This window comes from Cetorhinus maximus, chromosome 16, assembly GCF_964194155.1.
Source record: "Cetorhinus maximus chromosome 16, sCetMax3.hap1.1, whole genome shotgun sequence".
In the NCBI taxonomy this organism is placed as follows: domain Eukaryota; kingdom Metazoa; phylum Chordata; class Chondrichthyes; order Lamniformes; family Cetorhinidae; genus Cetorhinus; species Cetorhinus maximus.
This window is the reverse complement of record NC_135894.1, coordinates 14354542-14381158: the sequence shown is the minus strand read 5'-3', so window position 1 is coordinate 14381158 and position 26617 is coordinate 14354542. Positions and strand designations below refer to the sequence as shown.

General features: G+C 41.4%; 1 protein-coding gene across 5 annotated transcripts in view; it reads right to left on the bottom strand.

Annotated features, from left to right (window-relative positions):
* LOC144691365 (cyclin-dependent kinase-like 5) overlaps nt 1-26617 on the bottom strand; it is a 185586-nt gene that overhangs the window by 28152 nt on the left and 130817 nt on the right. For all 5 annotated transcript variants that reach the window (XM_078559389.1, XM_078559391.1, XM_078559390.1 and 2 more), the window contains 5 exons: nt 25587-25776; nt 18653-18733; nt 18192-18340; nt 13945-14986; nt 2833-2934 (listed from right to left, as the gene is read on the bottom strand). In XM_078559389.1, coding sequence (XP_078415515.1) covers nt 2833-2934; nt 13945-14986; nt 18192-18340; nt 18653-18733; nt 25587-25776 — 1564 coding nt within the window. The remainder of the gene's footprint in view (nt 1-2832; nt 2935-13944; nt 14987-18191; nt 18341-18652; nt 18734-25586; nt 25777-26617) is intronic.

The window sequence follows — 26617 nt, the reverse complement described above, 5'->3', positions numbered from 1 at the left end:
TAAATTGCTGTTAAACACCATAATCCTAGCGGTAGAGATAATTGAAACACAGAAGATAGGAGCAGGAGTAGGTCATTCAGCCCTTTGAGCCTGCTCCACCATTCAATATGATCATGGCTGATCCTCTATCTGAACACCATACTCCCGCTCTCTTCCCATACCCCTTGACGCCTTTAGAGTCTAGAAATCTATCAATTTCCTTCTTAAATATATTCAGTGACTTGACCTCCACAGCCTTCTGTAGTAGAGAATTCTAAAGGGTCACCACCCTCTGAGTGAAGAAGTTTCTCCTCATCTCAGTCCAAAATGTAAATAAAATACTAAAAAACAGCAAATTTCCAGTTCTCTTGCTGATGGAAGTTGGATGAGAAAAGAACATAAATCAGCTGAACGCCATTAAGCCTCTTGAACTTGCTCCACCATTCGATTAGATTGTGTCTGAGATCTATACCTCAAGTTAATTTACCCATCTTAGTTCCATATCCTCGATACCCTTGGCTAGCAAAATTCTATTGATCATGATCTTGAAAGAATCCAAAGCCAGTTGTGACTGAGAAATTCAGATTACTACTTTCTACTACCCTTCGTGTGAACAAATACCCTAGTGTTTCAAAGAAGGGTGGTCAAACAAAATTTGACACCAAGCCACATTAGGACATACTGGGCCATATACCAAAAGCTTGGTCAAAAAGAGAGAGTTTGCGAAGCATCTTAAAGGAGAAAATGAAAAAAGTTGAAATTCCAGAGCTTCGGGCTATGGTAGCTGAAGACATGGCTAGCAACAGTGAGTGACTAAAATAGGGGATGCTCAAGGGACCAGAATTGGAGGAATGCAGACACCTCGGTAGGCTGGAGGAAACTACAGACTTAGGAAGTGTGAAGCCATGGAGGGGATTGAAAACAAAGATGAGAATTTCAAAATCAGGTGCTGACAAAATCAATTTCAAAATTAAATGCTTAACCAGGAGCCAATGTAGGTCAACGAGCACAGGGGTGGTGGGTGAACAGAACATACTGAGGGTTAGGACATGGGTAGAAGATTTTGGATGACCTCAAGTTTATTGAGGGTAGAACAAGGGAGGTCAGCCAGAAGTGCACATGGTCAGTCAATCTATCCTCAAAGACAGATTCTAGTTGTTTTCCCCCCCAATGAGACAGGCCTGTACCTTCCAGGCTTCTGTCCTCCATCTGTCTTAAGTTATGGAGTGAAATTAGCAGTGTTCTGATTGAATTCCCAAATCATGACACCTTTGAAAAGTTATAATCAGCTTTTCTGCAATTTCCTCACTTACATTTTTTTAAAAATACCATGGATTGGAAACAAGTATGCCTTAAGATTTATCTGTACAAAGTCCCATTATTTTCCTCATTACCTTCTTCAAGCTAACATGGAACACACTAGGTTCCTTGCCTTGATTTTTAGCTTCCCTTCTAACACTGGTATTTTATCCTCTTCCTCTATTGTGGAAACAGATATAAAGTGTCAATAAATCTGTCATTACCTTGTTATCTATAACTATGTCACCTCCGTCTGTATACTAGAATTAGTGCTTTTATGGGGTAACTATTAATACTGCATTGCATGAAATGCTTCAAAGAAATATGGAGAAACAACAGTTTCTTCCCTAACATCTCAGACAGTTTGCAACTCTTAAACCAACAATGCATTGCAGGAACTCACCAAGCCTTCTTGAACAGTACATTCCAAACCCACTACCTCTAACACCTAGAAGGACAAGGGCAGCTGATGCATGTGAACAACACCACTTGCAAGTTTCCCTCCAAGCCACCTGACTTGGGATCACATCACTGCTCTTTCACTGGTGCTGGGTAAAAAACCTGGAACTCCCCTCCTAGCATCTCTGCTGGTATACCTATGCCACATGGAGTGCAGTTGTTCAAGAAGCAAGCTCACCATCAGCAAGGGCAATTAGGGATGGGCTTGCCAGCGGCATACACATCCCAAAATACATTTAAAAAATCGCTGCAAAGCAGCAGCCATCCAGTCTTCATCTGTAACTGAGAATTTGGACATAGAAGCTGGACAGATAAAATAATGTTATGAAGCTAACTGCATGAAAGCCCGCCATGCACAGCAGATTGCCATTCAAGCATTATATATGTGCTTGTAGTTAATCTCTTGTGGTACTACTCACAAGCCTGAGTGGGTGGTAGAGGCAGGAACCCTCACAACATTTTAGTAGTATTTAGATGAGCACTTGAAACGCCATAGCATACAGGGGCTACGGGCCAAGTGCTGGAAAAGGGGATTAGAATAGATAGGTGCTTGATGGCCAACATGAACATGATGGGCTGAAGGGCCTATTTCTGTGCTGTGTAATTCTATGACTCAAATGACACAATGTTTTATCAGGGTTGCAATGTTTTATCAGTCAATGGCTATTATTTTGCTCCAAGGAGGAACAATGAGATGTTGAGGCCACAGGTCAAATTCCCAAGTAAACAAAGCCTCAACCCACAATTTAATTACCATGAGTAAGGGATGCAGGTGGAAAAATTAGTTATGAACTTCAGGTTCCAGGTAAATAGTGTGTTTTTCTTCTCTTGTTTTTTTTAAAGGACTAAAGGACTAATAGATCTACTATGGAATCATTCACAGTAAGTTGGAGGATATTAAACTTTTTTTTAAGGATATGGTATTTCACCGTGTAGCAAAATTAATTGTTCTGGTGCTGTATGTGAGAAAGCTGGAAAGAACATGGTTCAATTAAAACTTGTCAGGCCTCAGGGAGCAAACAATTGAAGCTCATCAACAGAAAGCATGTCTGTAAACCTGCACGTAAAGGAAATTTAAAAAAAATTAATTCTAACCTCAATCTGATGTTGATGGCTGTGGAATGACATTGCATTATCCCTGGTAGAATCTTTGATTGGTGGTCTGCTATGCTTTCCATCAGATAAGGACTGCTCCATCTGTAAACACAATAAAGAAATTATCCAAATAGCAAAAATGGAATCAAAATTAATGCAGTATGTCTTCTGTTGTAGCCTATGCAAAGACTGCATATCTTTGAGGATTTAAAAAAAATGCTGGAAACCATTTTGAGTTATAAAAATTAAGTCCCTTTAGTGGGATTCAAGATGCTTGGTATTGCAGTATATAACAATGAAAAATAAAGTGTGACATTGTGATATAACCCAACCCTTCCCAATCTCTTACGCTGAGTTTATTGCAGCTATTAAGAGGATATTCTTCTCTGTTATTCAATTACAATTTTTTTCATTTTTATGGCATGTGCTATAATGTACAAAATGGATTACAATATCAATTTATCCATGTATATAGAGCCCAGGTAATTTGGTGTCAGTCAGTACATATGTGTTAGAGTCATAAAAGTACATTTCATTCAAGATCAACTGGGGTCTCAGTGCAGCTGCAAATCATTTTTTGACTATTTAATCAAACCTTTAAATATTCCCTCTATCAGCAATTAAAATATTTGGTAGTACAATGGTTGAATATGCTACAAACCCTCATTTTGATGCCATCAGCAAATTTTGATATTGCGCTCTCCATGCCAAGTTGAAATCAGCTAATACCAAATACTGACACCTGGGGTACGCCGCATGCAATCTATCTCCAATCTAAGCAACACCCAGTTGTCCTAACTCATGAGACCAACTTTCTTTCTATGTGACTATATTCCTTTTATAACATACATCTGATATTTTTCAACAAGATTCCTGTGATACATCTTACTGTCTTCTGAAGGTTCATTTACACTATGTCTATCACATTTCCTTTATCTATTCAATTGCGCATTTCTTGGAAAATGCTGTCAAATATGATCTTGCTTCAAGAAATCTCAAGATAACTAAGCTTTAAAAAGCCACAGAGCAGGAAGATAGTGGGAAGACTGAGGTTATACCTTGGAAGGCTCTGTGAGCTAGCAAGTGTCCTCTTAAAATCGAGAACCAAATTTTATCCAAATAATGGGATTAAAGTCTTTTCTTCCTATGAATAAAAGGCTCCTGGTTCTCACACAAGTTCCACACTGTACCAGTTTAGGTACAAATGTGGAAAAGTTTGTAGAACAAAATATTTAAAGCATCATCCAGGGTGGTTGTAGGGACACTATAATTGATCGTGCTGTGCCTGGTTTAAGGTAGAGAACTTGGGCAATATACCTAAGGCTTCCGATGTGTTTGGAACCATTTTCCAATTAGTTCATGGCCTTGAAGACAATTAGAAAGCCTAAAATAAACTTAAGCGGCCACCCATCCAAAAAGATATGTTTTATTCTCATTTAAAATATTACCTCCAATGCATCCAATACAAGCCACCTTTTGGGATCTTAACTGTTGAGCATTTATTCTTCAATATCCATCCACCTATCAATCTCATAATCCATTAAAAGATTACAGAATTGGACAGGTCTGCACTGTTAACACTGCAGACAAAATTAAATATTCTAATGTAAAATGTTTTCATGAAAAATGTATATTTTTCAAATGCAACAATAAAATAAATTTCTGAAAATTTCAAAGAATTCAAAAAAAATAGAGTTTGAGACATGCACAGAACGCAGGCCATCCTGGATTCAAGTTGAGTAGCTTTACAGTTTCTTACACTTAAGAGGCATTACATTTTGGGTGGCAGGAAAAATAAAGAAGGGATTATCACCTCAATGGATAAAAATGGTGAATAAAAAAATGAATGAAAAGCTCAATCAAGTCTTGTAAGAGACCATTATTCCATGCCTTGAAATAACTGAAGACTCCTATGTCATAAGATACCATTTTTACCAGAGACAGTGGGAAAGGTGCCTAACAGTGACCAGACGTTAGCACACCTGCCTTCCAAGCAGCATTATACTCAAGGATAGGTTAATTACCATCATTTTGACATGAAAAATGGCTACAGAATCCTATAAACCTTTAAAACAGGGACCTTATGGTGTGATATTGGAACACAGAATATAGGTGAAAGCTATATAACACTTGATTCAAGGGGCTTCATGACAGCAAAGAAAATCTTGAGTCACAGGCTGAAATGTCAGTCTTTTATGAGAAAAGGTGAATCAACTACTGAAAGAAATAAAATACATTTTAGTTAATAGATGGTTCAAAAGAACAGGCAAGGTCAGTTGGTACAGAGGTGCAGTTATAGCAACTGATAACAAGGAATCAGTTACTCAAAGTAAAACCTAATATGTACAAACAGAAACAATAGAACAAGGAATAATTTGCTGGAGAAAGGTAAATGGATCTAGAACTACATCGTTTTTGAAGAGTGGATGAAATTCAAAATGCTGAAAACAAGAAAAACTTGGTTATACAGATAATTAAAGCAGAAAAGGAAACTACTGGTTGTAAAACAGTGCAAGAAGACTGATCAATCACTGACAGACATCAAAGCTGTAGAATGAAGGTTACAAAAATAAAACTGAAAGCTATCATGATCAGGAAGAAATGAAATAAAATTTAAGAAAACAGAAATAAGGATAAAGGAGACAAGGAAAATTCAAGAAATTACAAGAAACATTAGATACAAAGCAAAGCCAAAGAGGCAACCGATGGAGTGGGCTAAGAGAATACAGACTCTGAAACCACGGGCGGAATCTTCCCAGATTTGCACGAAGTGCGGTAGTGGGCTTGAAAAAAGTCGTTTTACCCACCGGCTACAATGGTAGGTTTACACAGCGTATCGTCCCATTCCCAGCCATCTCATCAATAATGCAGTCACAGGAAGCACTCTGGATCGCTGGTGGCGCGGCTTCTCTGATTCGCCCACCCTGTTATCACCTCAGGCCTTCGGTAATCTAGGCGCCATATTTAAAGGGCGCCCCTGCACAGAGCTGGCACTCTCTAAGGGATTGAAAGCAGCTGCAAAGTCTTGGCTGCCAAAAGGAGGAAACATGCTACCCCCAAATTTAGCAACGCCTCCCTCGAACACCTACAGGATGCAGTGAAGGCCCGCCGTGAGGTCTTCTACACCAGCTCTGGGCGAAGACCAGCAAGCAAGGTCACCAATCCAGTGTGGAAGGCAGTGGCAGCAGTGGTCAGCGCCAACCCTTGTAAAAGAGGACAGTCACCCAGTGCCGAAAGAGGATGAATGATCTCCTCCGTTTCACCAAGGTAAGTCACTCATCTCATCACTCTCAATTCACACACTCACAAATCCATCACACAAGGATTTCACTCACTGCCAGTTTGAGGAACATCATCATTCACTCTCTCACACATACACCTTCATCTGCCCTGTGGATCGTGTCCTCATCCCATCCATGGCACCACTCGCCAACCACACATGCCAGGCATCCTTACCATCTGTTGAAAGCAAATTTCTGCGGATGCTGGAAATCTGAAACAAAAACAGAAAATGCTGGAAAAACTCAGCAGGTCTAACAGCATCTGTGGAGAGAAAAACAGAGTTAACGTTTTGAGTCCATATGACTCTTCAGAGCTAAAAAGAGCCATATGGACTTGAAACGTTAACTCTGTTTTTTTCTCTACAGATGCTGTTAGATTTGCTGAGTTTTTCCAGCATTTTCTGTTTTTGTTTGTGATCCTTTTCATCTGTCCTGGAGGGCGTGCTGCTCAGACTCTCTCCATCTGTATTCACGCAAGATAAGCTTAAACACAACAAAAGGGACAAGTTGCAGACTGGTGGAGGAGTGTCCAACATAAATGTCCTCACAGACTTTGAGAGTAGGGTCATCCAGCTGACCCATGACGATCTGAACAGTTCCTGTGCTGACGGTGAGCTCGGCAGTGCTCTACCAAGTGAAGAAACAGCAGTGCAACATCCATCAGGCAACCACGCTGTGAGTGAGTTCCCCTGTTCCGCAATCTCCTGCCATGCACTAATTATCTCTCCTTGCTTTCGCAGGCACATCTGAGAAGCAGCCGAGGGGGTCCATGAGCCAGGTCTTTGACTCAAGCCCCGAAGACACCTCAGAAGAAGAATCTGAAGATCTGTCACTGCGCTCACCCACACCCTCCACCAGCGCAGAGAGACACACCTTGGTGGGACCTAATTCTAGAGTAGCCTCAGTGCATAATCTGGTGAACACATCGCACAGTCTGATCCACAGCAGTTGGAGACAGGGACTTCCCAGGTTTCCAGCACTTGGAGAACTGCTGGAGGTCAGAAATCTGCTCAGTCAGAGTCAAGTGAGCAGCCTCTGGACTTGGTCATATTTCAGTTGCTGGAGCTGCAAAGGCAAGCTCGGGAACACCAGGAAGAGATGTCTGCTGTACTACTCAGATTGCAAGACATGATGGAGGAGTCCATCCACCTTCAGTCTGAGATGATAGCGCCAGAAATGCACTGAGGTCAACACTGGCAGGACGTCGGCCGCCATCGAGGCCTTGGTCCAGGACATCATTCCTGCACTATTGCGCAGGCTGAACTCCATCGCTGACTCCATAGTTGGCCTCCAACAGTGTTAACACAAGAGGGTGCAGGGCAGCTCAATGTCTCTTCAGCTTCCCCTTCTCCTCAAAGTGTCAGCCAGGGGCCCTGGGACACTCAAAGGCAGGCGGAACTGCAGGTACACACCCCGGGACCATCCACCCAGGTGACTCCGGGATGTCTGGCCCATCCGAATCCCCTGTGACCCCAGCAGCTCCAGCTCCACAGGCCGATGAGGGTGCCATTGCCACAGAGCAGGACCCAGAAAGCAGACTGAGGCCCACCAGGTCTCGGCCCTCCAGAGGATGCCCGCAAAGGTCATCACAAACCGGGCAAAGCAGTCAGCAGGCTGCCTCCACCTCCACTGTGGATGTCAGGGGAGCAGCAAAATGTCATGGCAGGGCTAGGAAGGTTAAGAAGATATAGTTGCATAGTCGGCATGGGTGTTAATAACCTGTACATAATGTTTACCATTGTAAACAAGCTCCCAAGACTTTCTCCTTGCCTATAGCTCTGTATTATGATGAGCAGTGTTCATCTCACTCAGATGTGAAACATTGGTTCCTGCACAAGATAAAGGCAGATGTCTCATTCCAGGGCCCCTTCCCTCAACAGATGGTCCAGCTTCACACTCCCTGGAAACATTACTGATGCCTGCACCTCGATGGTGCAGGTCTTTGCTGCCAAAATGTTTTGGGAAGGCGTCACAGTGTTCCATCATTCTCTCTGAGTGCTCTCAGCACCTTTGAGGTGGGGCTGGACCCCCATCTCTTCAGCATTTGAGACCGGTGATGGTGTGCTCCTGAAGGGGACAGGTCCTGGAGGCTGACAAAGGATCAGGTGCATTTAAAGTTTCACGGCTGCGGCTCCATGATATGACCCTGATCACAGCATGCGAGCGAACTTCCCTCAGCCAGACAGGGATCAGACATTCAAAAAGGCAATGTGAAGATCTATGGAGTGTCCTCACTACATTTTGTCATCATCCTCCTGGAATCTAGAGATTATTAGGGCCTCCGCTACGCCTCCATGACATGAGCCTGAGCACTGAGGGTATGTGCGCTGCCATCAGCCACACAGCAGTCAAACGTTCACAGATGCAAGATGAGGATGTCAGGACTGTCTTAACTGCATCTTGTCCTCCACAAATCTTGTGACTACGAGAGCCTCCCGAGTGCACCTGCCTCATTTGGCCTGTGCGATATGGCCTCGTCATTGGCATCCTTGCCTTCAAGGACCTCATTACCATCATCCACTTCGACGTCCTCCTCATCAGAGGAGATGTGTTGCTCTTCCATCTCCTCCTCAACCAGGTCCTCCCCCCATTGCAGCACTAGGTTGTGTAGCGCGCAGCAAGCACCCTCAGTGGACTGTATTGCAGTGCTCCACCAGATCTGTTGAGGCACTGGAGCCTCATTTTCAAATGCTCATTTTCTCCACCGAAGTCCCAGTCACGGCATCAGCCTCGTTATACCACCACTCTGCTGCAGTCTGAGGCCGCCGTACGGGCGTCATCAGCCATGCCCTTTGTGAGTAGCCCTTGCCCCCAGAGGAGCCAACCCTGCAATCTCTGTGGGCTCTGGAAGATGTCAGGGATCTGAGAACTGCTAAGGATGTAGGAGTCATGGATGCTCCTTAGAAATCACACGCAGACCTGTAGGATGAGGTTGTGGTGGTCACACACCAGCTGAACATTCAGTAAGTGGAAGCCCTTGAAGTTGATGTAGTTGGTTGCTTGTTGCCACAGAGACCTAAGCGCCACCTGAGTTGATGGCACCCTGCATCTCAGGAAAAACCAGAGATCTGTGCAAATCCCAGCACTTTTGCTTCCTGGCTTTCCTGATCCCAGGTGAAGTGCACAAAGTTCTGTGCTTTCATGAAGATTGCATCTGTGACCTCCTGGATACACATGTGTGTGGAGGCTTGTGAGATCCTGCACAGGTCACCTCTGGAGCCCTGGAAGGAGCCACAGGTGCAAAAATTGAGCGCTGTGGTCACTTTCATGGCCACTGGCAGTGGATTCCCTTCATGTCCTCATGGCACCAAATCCTGCAGCAGGTGGCATGTGTGACCGACCAGTTCCCTAGACATGCGCAGTTTTCGGCGATACTGGTTCTCAGTCATCTGCAGGAATGGTAAGCGCCATCGGTAGACCCTGGGTCCAGTGAGGTGCCTACGAGCAACGGCTCTCTGTGGATCTTAAGCTACAGGTGTAGCAAGCCCTGCCGCCCCTTCACCTTGAGGGATATCTTCCTCCCTTTGCCGAGCCAAGTGCATCCACCTCATTCTTCACTGCTCCCTGTAAGCCATGAGGCATACCACTAAATCACCAGGCTTCACGATCCTGATGTTCTCCTCCTGCAGGATCAAAGAGAGATGCGTGGGTTACCATATGTGTCCTAAGAACCTCTCTTGGTCAAGTCTGAAGGTCCCTTCATGCATGCAGGAGAGGGCTGGTCACCACTTGAATGGCCAGAGCTTAGTGCACTGCATAGCTCTCCAAAACCCCACCCTCCTCTGTCTCACTCCACTTGACTGATTGGCGGCAGCTTCAGCCACTGGACTGCACGCTGTGCTCTTAGCTCAGGCGCAGACATTCTCCTAACCCACACTGCAAGGCTACGCTGTTAGCTTGAACCATGATGGATACTGGTCCAAACCTTAATAAAGGCATTGCAAGAGGCTGTGAGTGCCTCCACCAGTGACTGCACCATGGCCACCTTTCGCAAGGGGATTATACAACTTGCTCAATCGGCCAATTATTCTGCTGCCCCCTAAAATGCACATTAATTTGCAGTCTGCGCCTGAGGGGTGAAAAGTTCTGGAACATTTGGCGGCATTTTCATGCTTTTGTGTTGCTTGAATAGGCAGAAATACTTCAGAGGCCCAACTCCAAGCATGTCGATGGAGCTGCAGTTGAACAGTTTCAGCCGTGGAAGAATGCTCACTTTTGACAAGCTTTTCCTAGTGCGTGGCCACTTCCCTCATCCCCTCCTCGTGTGTGTGTGCTTCCTTCAGTCTTTGCTGCCTTGTCCCCCACCCCCACCCCCTGTCATGTGCTGGTGTACTTCCTTCAGTCTGTGCTGCCTAGCCCCCCAGCCCCCGGCCTGACCTGCACTGGAGCCCTTGCCCTGGCACTACACTGAAAGCCGACCGGGTAAAAAGCAACTTGCCTTTGCCCCCCCCGTGAATGCACTGCACCTCTTCCTTGATGTCCTATGGGCAGTGCTCACAAGCACTGTACAAGGTTGGGTGCACTCACCTCCAAGTTCCCCTCGAAGTTCAGCTTGCTTATTTACAGTTGTGAAACACGCCTGCGTACAATCATGCCAACATGCCCTGATGATCCAGCATGGGGGGATGGTTCTGGCGAGGAGGGCTTATAATGAGACGTATTGAAATTAGGTTTCCAACATGCGGTGGCAGGAAATGTGGCCCGCCTTTGACGGGTGGAGTGGACGATCGCAAACTGGTTTTACAACAGTGTGAAACTGATTTTTGGCTCTCTCGTGATATTGTCCCCCCCATTCGCTTTTACGCCTTCTGCCAACGGGACTGGACGATTCCGCCCTACATATACACGCACTAGATTTTTAAAAAAATCTTCAGGCAGATAAAGATTCCTAGAAAAGATTGGCTTTTACTGAAGAAAGTAAAAATTCTGGATCAGCAGCAGGAATCACTCCGAAAAATGAAACAGTAGGCTGAGAATTCAAGAGGTTCTGAACAAACCATAAAAAAAACGAAGATTCCAAAGCAAATAACAACAGAAGGGTCAAGTCAAAGAAGCCATGAAGAAGTTAAAACTACAAGGTACCAGCTGCTGGAAAAAAAACCCAAAAATAATGAAGAATATCGAAGGCATGGGAAAAGAGACAATACATTTATCAAATTTAGTACAGATACAGGAAGAGAATACCAAAGAGAAGGAAAAAGCAAAGAATGAGGAGATCCAGACAACAACTTAAATGGGTGACTTTCTATCAATTTCAAGACGGGGACCAAACAATGCTATGAACAAGGCTGCAGAGAAGAGAGTGTATAATCAGGTGAGTTTGGAAATGGAAAATCATGTATAGATCAAATCTTTGTACTCTAACTTGGTAATGCAAAGTATGAATAAACAAGTTCTAATAATTTGATAACTTTGGGAAGACACATGATAACCTAGATAGGTTTATATTGTGGCAAATTTCATTCCAGAAATGTAACATCAAGGAACTTGTGATGGAATGGAACATTACAACAAAGTGGAAAACCTAACACATCAGTTTGAAAACAAACCTGTATTCAGCAGAAATGTGCCTTGTTACCTTTATTATTTGGCCTAGCAGTTGACCAAATAGTGCTAACAAGCAAGAGGAGGATGCAGGCTGAGATAGAGGACATGATCTAAACTCTGGAGGTGATTACAGCACAATAGGCAAAACACAGAAGAAACAATGCAAAGGAAGAGACAAGATTAGAATCAGACTAAATACTCTCAAAGAACAAGGATAATATGTGGTTGGAATCAGGGATGATATGTAGTTGAAATAGAGGATACCAAAGTTCACAAGTTCAGAGAAGATACTACAAAACATAGTTTACTTCCCCCTTTCTTCAAAGTGCAATATGAAACAACACTAATATTGGAAAAGTTACCTGCTTTGCCAACTCTAGCTATTAGTGCTTTTAAAGACCGCATAACATCTGCAGAAATACTGCATTTCTCAAAATAAAAGAACAATGACACATCCACCTTGTTCTGTGCTGCTAAACTTGGCCAGTGACAAAGGCTACAGAGAAGAAAGTTGAGGGTTTCAACAAATGTCTGTGCAGGACACTCAAGATAAAAGATAAGCAAGGCAGATGGAGAAATAACAAGGCACCTAGCAGTAAACAACTTCAGAAACAAAAATACAAACAACTCGCTAGGTAACTTGCTCAGGATTCAAGACTTCAGAATATAGTTAGAAAGAATTAAAATTATCAGCCCAAAAGGAAATGGGAAGCAAAAGTCAATAGCCTGGAAAAGCACTATAGAAAAGGACCTCCTAAGAAGTTGACCTCATCTGGGAAAAAGCAGAATGCCCAAAACACCAAGTAAAAGAAACTGCTACTGGCCTTGTGCATGATGGACATTACAGCATCCACTTCCAGAGAAAACAATCATTGATTTAAAATGCTTGAAGCAAAGTGAATAAATTACTTTTTTGATTTTGAGAGTGGAAATTTAATAAACTGTTAAGGGTTAATATTCACAGGTTATATATGTTATTCATTGTGATCTGCCATTTCAGAGGATTACTAAATGCCTAAACATATGTACATATATGCAATATACGTACTGACATTTTTTTCTCAGAAGACCATTTCATTAAAAGATTCAAGTGGCAACATTGAGAATTGTTTCAAAATGTTAAAGTGCATTGAAAAGAAGGTCAACTCTTTGGCTTACATGCATGCTTAACTGAGATAAATCACCTCCATGCTATCATAACTATAGAAATAAAGTTTGGACTTTTCTTATTGCAACTGCAGTATATTTTACAGAAATATAATTAAAAAAATAATGGTTATCATCCCCTAAGGCTGCCCCCACAAACCTTCCTATTGGTCATTTAAGATAAAACAGCAGCTGGTGGTGTACCTGGAATGTACTAAAACGCATGTTCCACAAAAAGACTGTACTGCTCAGTTTGGACAATTTCTAAGATAGGCATTTTATTATTTAAAAATTAGTTTAATGATCACAATTCTCTCTAAAAATTAATTAATTTTATCTTTATTGATTATTTTTGGACTAACACCCCATTTCTGAAGTCTGTCTAGATTTGATGCCAAAACGTCAAGTCTCACAACTCCGCTCCTGCTTCCCTTGGCCAAATGCCAAAATGTTGCATAAGTCATCCAAGTTGGACTATCCACTTTAATTTTCTCTTCAACAGTGAGTCACCCTACATTATGCTTAGGATTTCCCCACTCAGCACACCTCAGCTCAGGCCAGGGATTGAGCAAGTGGAAGATCAAAGCTGCATTTTCCTGCCTCATGGCACTGCACATCGGTGCTCCAAAGTTTCACTCACCTTGGTGCCAAGAATTTGTTTTTGCACTGTCATGAAGGGAGACTTCTCGTCAAGCAATCTCCATAAGTCTGGAGAATATATTGTTCTCCGTGTACCTTTCCACAATTATTATTTAGCAATTTAAATATTTCCATAGCATATTAATTCCATTAGCTAAGGATTATTCTACTAAATCAGGCACAAATTTTGTAAATAGGTGATCAAGTCCAAGAATAGCAGCAATGTGATCAATTCAATTGGCACGTAAAATAAAACTCTTTACGCTACCAAAAGAACTTGGCAATACTGCTAAGTATTTCATTATCAAGTGCTAAAATCTAGCTTTTCAGTATGCTGAATTCAAATAAAAATATTTGTTAATCTGAATTTGTCAGTTTTTCTATTTAAAATTAAAAAAGATCAAAAACAATTTCTATTTCAATTCAACTATTTACAATTAAAAAAGATAAAATAATTGCTATTCCAATTCAAAAGTTGCCTAGCAAAATTAACACTGACCCCAGGGGTATCTGTACAGTCCTCACGAGAGGAGCCCACAGAACCTCTAGTAAGAGACGTCCGAGCATGTTGCATTTGAGGAGATAACATCTGCAAACTATTTGTCCTAGTAGGCATTCCCTGCCCCACACCTCCAGAGCTAATTTCAGATACTTGTTTCCTTGGGATATACATAGAGTGTCTCTGCGATCGTGGTTTGGAGGCATAAGGACTGGGATAATTTAAGTCATAAGGAAAAGACTCATGTGGAGCAGATATTGAATGTGAATGACCCCCTTCAAGGCTAGCAGGAACTTTTAGCTCTTCTTCATTTGTTGAGTGTCTTGTGGCTGGTTTACGAGTTTCCAGGCCTTTACTTATGGAGGCAGCTGCAGCAGGCAGATTTTGCACTGGCCTGTTTTCATTGGGTCCAGTTGGCACGGTATTGTTTGAAGCATTGAGTTCCAAGCAGCTTGAAGGGAAATATCTGGATGTCTGATCCTCCCCATGTATTTTCATGTCACTAAGGTTTCCAACTGACCTTGAATCACTCAATGTCCTGTACGTTTTGGATGGTGTTAAGATTGCTGGGTTCTTTGACTGCTGAGATACAGAGCCTTGTATCGGTTCTATGTAACTGTGACGATTAGGTTTTTCAATCGGCAGAGTTCCAGTTTTATTTTGTGGCATTTCTACAAATGAGTGTCGATTCTGCTGAGACTTTGTATTAGGTTTTAAGTATTTCGCACCTGGACCTTCTGCAACCTTTTGATCAGCCTGGAAATCAGTTTTAGTTTTAGAATGTGCTTCCTTGGAGATTAGTCGCGGGCTGGGGAGAAGTGGTAAATTAATGTTGGTTAAATCCTTGCCAGCAGAGAGATTCTGTTTCGTCTGTTGGTAGTCTGGCATGGGAATGAGATTTGGGCTCAGTGGAATTGAACTTTCAATAGAAGAGCCATCATGCTGAATATTGTCATCTCCTCGCTTAAAATTGACACTGAGATTCTGCTGATCTCGGCTATCTGATCGAGTTGACAGAGATGTACTTTTGCTGCCATGATTTCTGCAAAACAACAAAAGCAATATATTTTATTTTTGAAGAATTTATTTTTGTAGTAGTCATAATCTCAGTACTTGACCATCTATTCTGTTTTGCACAAATTGCAGAGCTAAAACTTCCAGCTCCCAATTTCTAGACAATTTACATAATTAAATGCAAAAATCTGGAACGCCCTGCTCCTCCACAAGCTGTGCTACACTGGTACCTTGACAAAAAGCTCAGCTTTGAAATCCATGTAAGGGCATGAAGTTGCTGTACATATTCAATAATCAAACAAGAAAAAGATCAGGGAGTTGCATTTAGATGTAAGTGAATTTTCAATGGTGTGGTACGTCTTAATTACTGCCAAGCAACCCCTTTGTCACTGAAAATGTAATGTGGCATGCATGGAGTCCCATTCCTTCAGAATTTAATTATTGCTAGAGGTTTGAAAATCATTTAAAGTTTAAAATAACATTTTTGTCTGTCTCTCTCACTTCCATCCAGTCTTTTCTTCCCTCACTTTATTAGCTTCCTGGCCAAGCTTTTACAATGAATTAAATATTCCAATTTACACTTCCTGGTTTAGATTCTGCAAGTCTCAGAGAGAATTCTTCAATCTGATTGGCTGAACAGCCAGCCTCATATACACCACAGATCCTTTGTAGAAGGCACTGTGCTGGATCAGAGATCACACAGCAGCAAGTTGTTGTGCGAAGGCTGCAACACCTCTACGGGCAACTGTATGTATAAAGAGTGGCTAATGTTCTTTCTTCACACCGACTGCAAAATCCAGACCATTAACTCTGTTTCTCTCTTGACAGATGCTACCTGACCCGCTGAGTGTTTCCACATTTTCTGTATTCAGATTTCCAGCATCCACAGTATTGTGCTTGTGTTAAGATGTTCAATATACACTCTATTAAACACGAGGAGGGAAATATTTTCATAAAAAGTAGTTAAAGGCTTACAGAAATATCTTTCTTTTAAATAAAATAAAATAGGATTTTGAAAATAAATTTACCCATGCCATTATTCAGTATATTGCCAAGTAAGATTAATTTTCTACACAGGAATTTAAAAACATGACTGTATATATGATGACAGATTGCTTGTGAAGCTTATGCTGCTAAAATTTATCCTATAATTTATGGCACAGAAACAAAAAAAATGTGTAATATAACTACTTATACTTCTTCAGCACAGTAAGGTTGAATTTTTTAATCTAGATTATTGCAGAAAAGATAGACATGTTGCTAAAGCATTTTGTCTTGCATTCATCAGGCCAAATGCAAGAATGGCAAATTTCAAATGATCACAATTTATATTACAGGAGAAAAGTGTGCTAATTGGTTGGCAAGTATACTCTGATTGGCCGAGGCATTGTCACAGAGAAAGCAATAAGGAACTATAGGCTCCCCAAGCTCTCGGGTAATTCAAAAAAGATGCAAGGCTGGAGTATATTCCTTTTGTTTGCAGAGAACAGGTCCCTGCATATGAAAGTATGTCACTTCTTGCAAGCATAAATGAGCCATGTCACGAGCTTGACTGATTATCTCAAATTATGTTATATGTTAGTATAGCTATTAGTGCACGCAGGATTGTTCAGCAATGTTGTCCAATCGCAGAATCACATCTAACAACAGACATTTTGTTTTAGGTTTTACAAGCACAGGCTGTTCGAGTATGGTCAGATATTCAGATTAGATTCAACAATCAAAGAAACAAAGAGAAGGGATAAATGGGGCATTATCAAGTTGACAGGCTAGAGGAGTGTCGCAAGGATCAGTGTTGGGGCATCGGCTATTTACAATCTATATTAATGACTTAGATCAAGAGACCAAGAGTAATGTATCTAAGGTTGCTGATAACATAAAGCTTGGTGGGAATGTAAACTCAGGGGTGGTCAAAAAGAGAGTGCAATGGAATTTGACAGGTTAAAATGAGTGGGCAACAAGGTGGCAGATAGAATATAATGCGGGAAGGATGTGAAGTTATTCACTTTTATGGTAAGAATAGAAAAGCAGAATATCTTTTAAAAGACATGAAACTTATAAATTTGATGTTCAGAGTAACTTGGGTGTATTCGTACAATGAACACAAAATTAGCATGCAGGTACAGCAAGAAATTAGGAAGGTAAATCGCATGTTAGCTTTTATTGCAAGGGGATTAGAATACAAGAATAGGGCAGTTTTGCTACAATTGTACAGGGTTTTGGTGAAACCACACCTGGAATACTGTGTGTAGCTTTGATCTCCATACCTAAGGAAGGATATACTTGCATTGGAGGCAGTACAGCAAAGGTTCACTAGATTGGTTCCTGGGATGAGAGGATTTTCCTAGGATGGTGAGAGGTTGAGTAAATCGGGCACATACTCTTTGGAGTTCAGAAGAATGAGAGGTGATCTCAATGGAACATAGAAGATTATTAAGGGGCTTGACAGGGTAGAAACCGAGGGTTGTTTCCCCTGGCTGGGGAACTGAGAATGGGGGTAGAGAAGCAGTCACAGGATAAGGGAACAATCATTTAGGACGGAGATAAGGAGAAATTTCTTCACTTCAAGGGATTGTAAATCCTTCGCAATTCTCTATCCCAGAGTGTTGTAGATACTCTATCGTTGAATTTACGTAGGCAGAGGTAGACAGATTTTTGCTCACTCGAGGAATCAAGGGATATGGAGAGTGGGTGGGAAAATGGAGTTGTGGCAGAAGGTCAGCTGTGATCATACTGAATGGGGCATATGGTCTGCTCCTGCTCCTATTTCTTATGTTCTTAACTTCAACATCAGCTGGCTAAAGAGCGAAGTTAGGGTGTGAACATTTTTGGTGGGAATGGGGTTAAAAAGCAGGAGGTGGGGTTTCTGGACAAGTTGAGCTTGGAGGGGTCATTAGGGGAGAAAAGTCATAAAGAAGTTCATGGTTCAGGGCCAGGGCAGGGGAGAGCCTTGTTCTGCAAGGGGAATGAGTAATAAACAGCAGAACAAGCTGAATGGATGGTCTCAATATTGTGACAAAGAAATCCATGAACTCCTCACACTTGTTGGAGGCATGGGTGGAGTAGGCAGGGAAGAGGGGTTTCAGGATATAGTAGGCAGTAATTCTAGTGTAGCGGCCAATTTTGACAGAAGAGAGTGAGGCCTGATCACGTTTGACATGGTCCAGAATGCACTAGTAACAGGTAGCTAAACAGAGGCACAATAGAATTTCTACAGTCATATATATTTTTACCTGTTTTCTACATGATGAGGTTTTCTTTTAGCTAATCGTGTTGGAGAAGTACCACTTGACCTGTCCAACAGTCTCTGAGTCTGGAATACACTGTGATTTAAGCACTGTTCTGTGAGGTATCTTTCAGATGGATTCAGTTTCAGCAAGTTCTTCAAAAAGAAAAAAGACAAAATTGATCATACAAATTTATTCACACACTGCAATCTACAGGGGTAGCTTGTTTTTGTCCATGGTATATACCCCATAGTATCATTTTATGTTTAGTTTTAATTCAAACATACACACCACTTAGAAGAGACCTTAGGGGCAGATGATCTTAGTCAATATCCATTAATAAAGAAGCAAACAGAATATGGAAAAAAAACTGGAAAAGACATTCCTTGGAATCATTCTGCTACAGGATTAGCTAAAACCATATCCACTCCAAAATATTTAATTAATGCCACATCAAAGTTTCATACCTTCATAAGGTCTAGCATAACTCCACTAATAACGCCTAGGTATCTTCTCTCCAGAGTCTGAGGGTGGTTTACTGCAGGGAACTATAAGCAGAATATATATGCATTTAATTTTTTTGTTAAAAATTAGAAAATACCCTTAAATGTATTATACAACTGTTGAAAGCATATCATCTAACAGCCAATAGGGTTGTCATTAATCAGTTAACTTTATTTTTTGAAGATTAATTTTTTAATGCACATTAATGCAGAATTTATGCTGAGAGTAAACATAAACTCATAATAATAAAACTGGCAAACTGCTGTGTTTTTTTGGGAGACATAATTATTTTGCTTTAAGATGTGTTATGTGATCCAGCTTTTGCATTCCAGTTCATGCTCAGAATCACTTTATAGAAACAACTTGATCAACCACATCAGGCAAGTTATTCTGATGAAGATACAAGTGTTCTAACAACATATCACAGTATTTATTAGGGTATCAAAATACATAATTAGTATGCCAGCTGGAAAAAACTCTCATCATGCAATACTCTCCCAAGTTAACAGTGACACCAGTGTTTGGAAGAGTGAGGCGAAGGTAGATGGAGGCTGCTGCCAGCCCACTTAATCCCAATTCCCTGCTCTTTCCCCATAGCCCTGCAAATTGTTCCTTTTCAAGTACATATCCACTTTTAAAATTACTCCTGAATCTATTTCTTTTGGCCTTTCATGAAGTGCATTCCAGATCATATCAACTCACTGTGTAAACGTTTTTTTCTCATCACACTTTTACGCTATTAAAATATCTCAATTTCGAACACGGTCATTAAAGATCCCCTTAACCATCTTTTCTCTCAGGAGAACATCGCAGCTTCTCTAGCCACTCCATATAATTTAAGTCCCTCATCTCTGATACCATTCTAATAAATGTCCTCTGCAGCTTTTCCACTACCTTGACATTATTTCTAAAGTGTGATTCTTTGAATTGATCACAATATTCAAGCCCAGAGATAACCAGTGATTTATAAAGGTTTAATGTAACTTCCTTGCTTTTGTACTCTGTCTCTGCTTATTGAACCCAGGATCCCGTGTGCTTTTTAAACAGCCTCATCAACTTATCCTGCCATTTTCAAAGATTAGCGTATATTGACTCTCCACATCCCTCCTTCCAAAAAGTATTGCTTCAAACTCCTCTACATTATCTGCCATGTGCCGACGACTCTTGACTTACTATCTTATAGCCAACTTCATTTCCACACTGCCACTGTCTTTTAATCACATGGGCTTCAATTTTGTTATTAAGTCTATTATGTGACACTTTATCAAATGCCTTTTGAAAGTCCATGGAACCAACATCAACTTGACTACCTTCATTAACCCTTTTTGTCATCTCAATGGAGAACTCAATCAGATTTGACAGACACAATTTGCCTTGAACAAATCTACATTGGAAGAATTAATTGATAAATGAAAGCAAAATGACAATTAATTTGGTTATAGATTATGGTCTTGAAGTTTCTTCACCACTGATATTCGGCTACTGACTTGTAGCTATCTGGTTTATTCCTCTCCCCTTTTTTTGAATGAGGTGCAACAGTTGTAAGCCTCCAGTTCCCCAGCACCACTCCTATATCCAAGGAAGACTGAATGACTGTGGCCAATTCCATATAATTCCTCAGCAACCTAGGATATCTCTCATCTGGAGCAGGTAATGTTTAACAAACTTAACACTGAATTCTAGGTTTACACTCCGTTTCAAACGCAGCACAGAGTAAAGCAGCAGTACTGTAAAACAAACTGACAAATAGTAATTCTTTTTTTTAATGTTGCCTTGCTACTTTTTTAAAAATGCACTTCTTTCTAAATACAGAATTTACTGATGCACTTCTTTCTAAATGCGGAGCTCAACGCACAGTCCTTGTGAAGGCAAAGTCCCCATCTTCACATTGAGGATACCCTCCATCGTGTTGTGTGGCACTACCACTGTACTAAATGCGATAGATTTCGAACAGATCTAATTTAAGACTGGGCAACCATAAGGTGCTGTGGGCCATCAGCAGCAGCAGAACTGTACTCAACGACAATCTGTAACCTCATGGCCTAGCATATTCCTGACTCTACCACCACCACAAAGCCAAGGGATCAACCTTGGTTCAATGAACAGTGCAGGAAGGCATGTGAGAAACAGCAATACCTAAAAATGAGGTGTCAACCTGGTGAAGCTACAACACAGGACTACTTGCATGCCAAACAGCATAAGCAGCAAGTGATAGACAGAGATAAGTGATTCCACAACCAGATCAAATTTGAGCTCTGCAGTCCTGCCACATCCAGTCGTGAATGGTGGCAGGCAATTAAACACACTGAAGGAGGAGGCTCCACAAATATCCCATCCTCAATGATGGAGGGGCCCAGCACATCAGTGTAAAAGATAAGGCTGAAGTATTTGCTACAATCTTCAGCCAGAAGTGCCAAATGGATGATCCATCCCATGTAGTTTCACACGAGATGGGACATGTTAATAAAAAGGACGTAAACATTATTAAATTTTTTAGAAGTGGACATGAAACCTCATCCCGCCAGTGAATGAGGTTTCATGCATTATCAGAAGCCCGCTGGGGCTCCTGACCTGTCCGCCAGCCTTAAGGTTGGACAGGCAGGTCTTTAATTATCTTAATTAGCCTGTTAATGGCCTCAATTGGCCATTGACAGGTCGGCGGGCAGACAGCTCATTTCGCTGTCCACCCGTCTTCCTAAAAATTTAAAGGGACCGGGATGACATCGGGGGTTCCTCCCGACATCGTCCCGCATCATTTTCCCATCGGCGAGCAGGCCCCGTCCCCAAATTGCCGATGGGAAAATTCAGGCCATCGTTGCAGGGTGACCAGGGATGGTAACTGAACATCCAGGGGTGTTCAGTATTTAGGAAGGACAGACAAAAAAGGAAAATGCGGTGGAGTTGCATTGCTGGTTAAAGAGGAAATTTACGCAATAGTGAGGAAAGATATTAGCTTCGATGATTTGGAATCTCTATGAGTAGAATTGAGAAACGCTAAGGGGCAAAAAACGTTAGTAGGTCTTGTATGTAGACCCCCAAACTGTAGTGGTGATGTTGGGAATGGCATTAAACAGGAAATTAGAGATGCATGCAATAAAGGAACATCTGTAATTATGGGTGACTTTAATCTGCATTTAGATTGGGCAAATCAAATTAGTAACAATACCGTACAGGAGGAATTCCTGGAGTATTTACGGGATGGTTTTCTGGACCAATACATTGAGGAACCAACAAGAGAACAGGCCATCCTAGACTGGGTATTGTGTAATGAGAAAGGAATAATTGGCAGTCTGGTTGTGCAAGGCCCCTTGGGGATGAGCAACCATAGTATAATAGAATTCTTCATCAAGATGGAGAGTGACGTAGTTGATTCTGAGACTAGGGTCCTGAATCTTAATAAAGGAAACTACGAGGGTATGAGGCGTGAGTTGGCTATGATGGATTGGGAAACGTTACTTAAAGGGATGACGGTGGATAGGCAATGGCAAACATTCAAAGAGCACATGGGTGAACTGAAACAATTGTTTATTCCTGTCTGGTGCAAAGAAAAATAGGAAAGGTGGCCAAACCATAGCTTACAAGGGAAATTAGAGATAGTATTAGATGCAAGAAGAAGCATACAAATTGGCTAGAAAAAAGAAGAGGCCTGAGGATTGGGAGCACTTTAGAATTCAGCAAAGGAGAACCAAGGGATTGATTAAGAAGGGGAAAATAGAGTACGAGAGTAAGCTTGTGGGGAACATAAAAACTGACTAAAAGTTTCTATAGGTATGTGAAGAGAAAAAGATTGGTGAAGACAAATGTCAGAAACAGGGGAATTTATAATGGGGAGCAAAGAAATGGCTGACTAACTAAATACATACTTTGGTTCTGTCTTCACAAAGGAGGACACAAATAACATACCAGAAATGTTGGGGAACACAGGGTTTAGAGAGAGGGAGGAACTGAAAGAAGTCAGTGTTAGTAGGGAAATGGTGATGGAGAAATTGATGGAATTGAAGGCCGATAAATCCCCAGGGCCTGATAATCTACATCCCAGAGTACTTAAGGAAGTGGCCCTAGAAATAGTGGATGCACTGGTGGTCATCTTCTGAGATTCTACAGACTCTGGAACAGTTCCTGCAGATTGGAGGGTAGCTAATGTAACCCCACTATTTAAAAAGGGAGGTAGAGAGAAAACAGAGAATTATAGACCAGTCAGCCTGACGTTGGTAGTGGGGAAAATTCTAGAGTCCATTATAAAAGATTTAATAGCTGAGCACTTGGAAAACAGTGGCAGAATCGGACAGAGTCAGCATGGATTTACAAAAGGGAAATCATGCTTGACAAATCTACTGGAACTTTTCGAGAATGTAACCAGTAGAGTTGATGAGGGGGAGCCAGTGGATGTGGTTTATTTTGTCTTTCAGAAAGCTTTCGACAAAGTCCCACATAAGAGATTAGCATGTAAAATTAAAGTGCATGGGATTGGGGGTAGTGTATTGAGATGGATAGAAAACTGGTTGGCAGGCAGGAAACAGAGTAGGAATAAACGGGTCTTTTTCCAAATGGCAGGCAGTGACAAGTGGGGATCGGTGCTGAGACCCCAGCTATTCACAATATATATTAATGATTTAAATGAGGGAACTAAATGTAATATCTCCAAATTTGCAGATGACACAAAGCTGGGTGGGAAGTGAGCTGTGAGGAGGATGCAGAGATGCTTCAGTGTGATTTGGACAAGCTGAGTGAGTGGGCAAATGCATGGCAGATGCAGTAAATTGTGGATAAATGAGAGGTTATCCACTTTGGTAGCAAAAACAGGAAGGCAGATTATTGTCTGAATGGCTATAAATTGAGAGAGGGGAATATGCAACGAGACCTGGGTGTCCTCGAACACCAGTTGCTGAAGGTAAGCATGCAGGTGCAGCAGGCGGTAAAGAAGGCAAATGGTATGTTGGCCTTCATAGCCAGAGGATTCGAGTACAGGAGCAGGGATGCCTTGCTGCAATTATACAGGGCTTTGGTGAGACCACACCTGGAATATTGTGTGCAGTTTTGGTCTCCTTATCTGAGGAAGGATGTACTTGCTATAGAGGGAATGCAGCGATGGTTTACCAGACTGATTCCTAGGATGGCGGGACTGACATATGAGGAGAGATTGAGTCGGTTAGGATAATATTTGCTGGAGTTCAGAAGAATGAGAGGGGATCTCATAGAAACCTATAAAATTCTAACAGGACTAGACAGGGTAGATGCAGAAAGGATGTTCCCGATGGTGGGGGAGTCCTGAACCAGGGGACACAGCCTGAGGATACGGGGTAGACCATTTAGGACTGAGATGAGGAGAAATTTCCTCACCTAGAGAGTGGTGAGCCTGTGGAATTCACTACCACAGAAAGTAGTTGAGGTCAAAACATTGCATGTTTTCAAGAACGAGTTAGATATAGCTCTTGGGGCAAAAGGAATCAAAGGATATGGGAAGAAAGCGGGAGCAGGCTATTGAGTTGGGTGATCGGCCATGATTATAATGAACGGCACAGCATGCTCGAAGGGCCGAACAGCCTACTCCTGCTCCTATTTTCTTTGTTTCTATAACTCCACTCACCATCTCTCCCTACCCGCTCGTTCCCTCCCACTCGCTGCTTCACTCTCACAACCCCTTCTTCCCTCCATTCGCCACTTCCCTCTCCTGAACCCCTGCTCACCACTTCCCTCTCCTGACCTCCTCGCTGATCTCCACTCACTGTTTCCCTCTCCCGACCCCTTCAATGCTTTCTTTTTCCTGTTTGTTGTCTCAAGTGGCTTGGGAGAGGGGCAGGGAGTGGGAGAGAGCAGGAGGGAGTGAATGAGGCGGCAAGAAGCATGGCGAATGGCAGGGGGCAAAGGGGTCAGGAGAGGAAAGAGGTGAGGGGGAGAGAGCAAGAGAGGCATTGAACAGGTGGCAGGAAGCCTTGAGTGGGAAGTAAGTTAGTAAGAGTGGTAAGTTAGCAAGGATAGTAAGCTGAAAGACAATTTTTAGGCCAGTTAGATTCAAGACAATCAATAGGTTTTTAATGTAAAAATTACAGGTCAGGAACGTAGCTCAGCCTTATTACTTGCTTTCTTAGTGGAAAGTGATATTTGTTTAGCAGAGTCTTTTAGGAACACATTAGGACTGCTAAATAAGGGAAAGCTGTATTTTTATTGCTTTGGCCTTTGTATATTTGTGGTGCACATTAGTAGACACTGAATTATAGAAAAAGAACCATAAAATTATCTTGGGCTCTCAAGTCAGTTGTCCTGCCCCTTTATTTTGTTTTTTTTTGGTAATAAAAATCTGCTAGTACTTTGGTTGCAATGTATTTTTTTGCATGCAACTATGTAAATACTACAAACTTGCTTTTTAAATTAAGCTTTCTGATATAACAATTTATTGATGTTCTTTACCACAATAAACCATTCAGGTTTTGGGGTGGGATTATTTTCTGGATGATGATATTAATAGAATCATTAATAATACAAACTTGAATGAGATGGATACAACAACTGTATCAATTAAAGGCACAATTAAGACCAAGGTTAACAGATTAAAACTTTAATTGATTAATTATGACTTATTTTTAAAAATCATAATCAATTAATTTTTTTAAGAAATTGATCGACAGCTCATAAAGGAGTTTGTGACAAACTTAATTTTTTAATGCCAATTTCATCTGAATATATATTTTAGTTTCAATGATGTTTCTGTAAAGAAACAAGCTCAATGACTATAATCCAACTCTCTCCAGTTTGTAGTTTGTAAACCGTATTTGAAGCATTTGATCAGAACAATCTAGCTTATCATCTTAATAAATATATTTATGACAATCTTTCTATAGGAGAACTTTGGGTGCACATTGATTCTTAATTTGACTTCAACATATTTAAACACTGTACCCGCAAGCCGTGAAAGCGAGGATTACTGTAAAAGAGCTTCATCTGCTCAGGTGGCAGTGGTCCCAATACTCTCTGGATTGTGTAAAGCTGATCTATTTCACTCTCTCCTGGAAAAAGTGGTTGTCCGTCACTTAGTTCTCCAAGAATACAGCCCACAGACCACATGTCAACAGCCTTTCCATATGGAGCCCTGCAAAGGAAGAGAAGGAAACCAAAATACAAGTAGAATGATGCATTTTATATCATATTACAAGAGACAGCTTTCCCCCTCTTTGGGGATGGGGGCAGAATGGGTGTCAAGATGGTAAACATGACAAAAAAACATCTGAAATCTAAAATTCTGAAACGTAGTACAATAAGCATCTAAAATTTTAATTTATGACTAAATGCCATTTTTCCTTAAATATTTCATACTTTTTTTGAAAAAGCATTGCCATTTCAATTTATATTAATGATGGGCAATTATCGATGTCTGACATTAATGTAAAGTGGCAATGCAACATGATTTTGCTACAGAACATCAATCCCCACTCACCCCACCTCCCACCCCAGGAGTTACATATAGTTAAAATACTTCTGTTCCAAGAGTCTGTGAAAATATAAATCAGCTAAGCCATACTGTATAATGATGTTCACTAATTAGTAAATCGCAAATTAGTAAAATTAACAGCTTCAACTGACCCATAAATGATGTAACGGTCTCTAACACTGCAAACCTTTATCCTATTTTACAATAAGTTACACGGTGGTGGGGCAGGCAGGGAGGTGGTGGTAATATAGTTAACTTGTCCAATTGTTGAATTTAAATGAATACTGCCAAGTAGCTGTGGCTGTGCTTAAATGGACAAGTAAAAGCATCTTGATCATGTAAAAGAGTAAAGTTTAAGTATCCTGTCATTGAACTCATGAAACTTGCATCCAATAAAAAGAATGCGAGATAGGAGTCAAATCTTGCAAACCCATGGCACCCTGACCTTTTTTTAATTCATTCACGGGATATGGGCTTCGCTGGCTGGGCTAGTATTTATTGC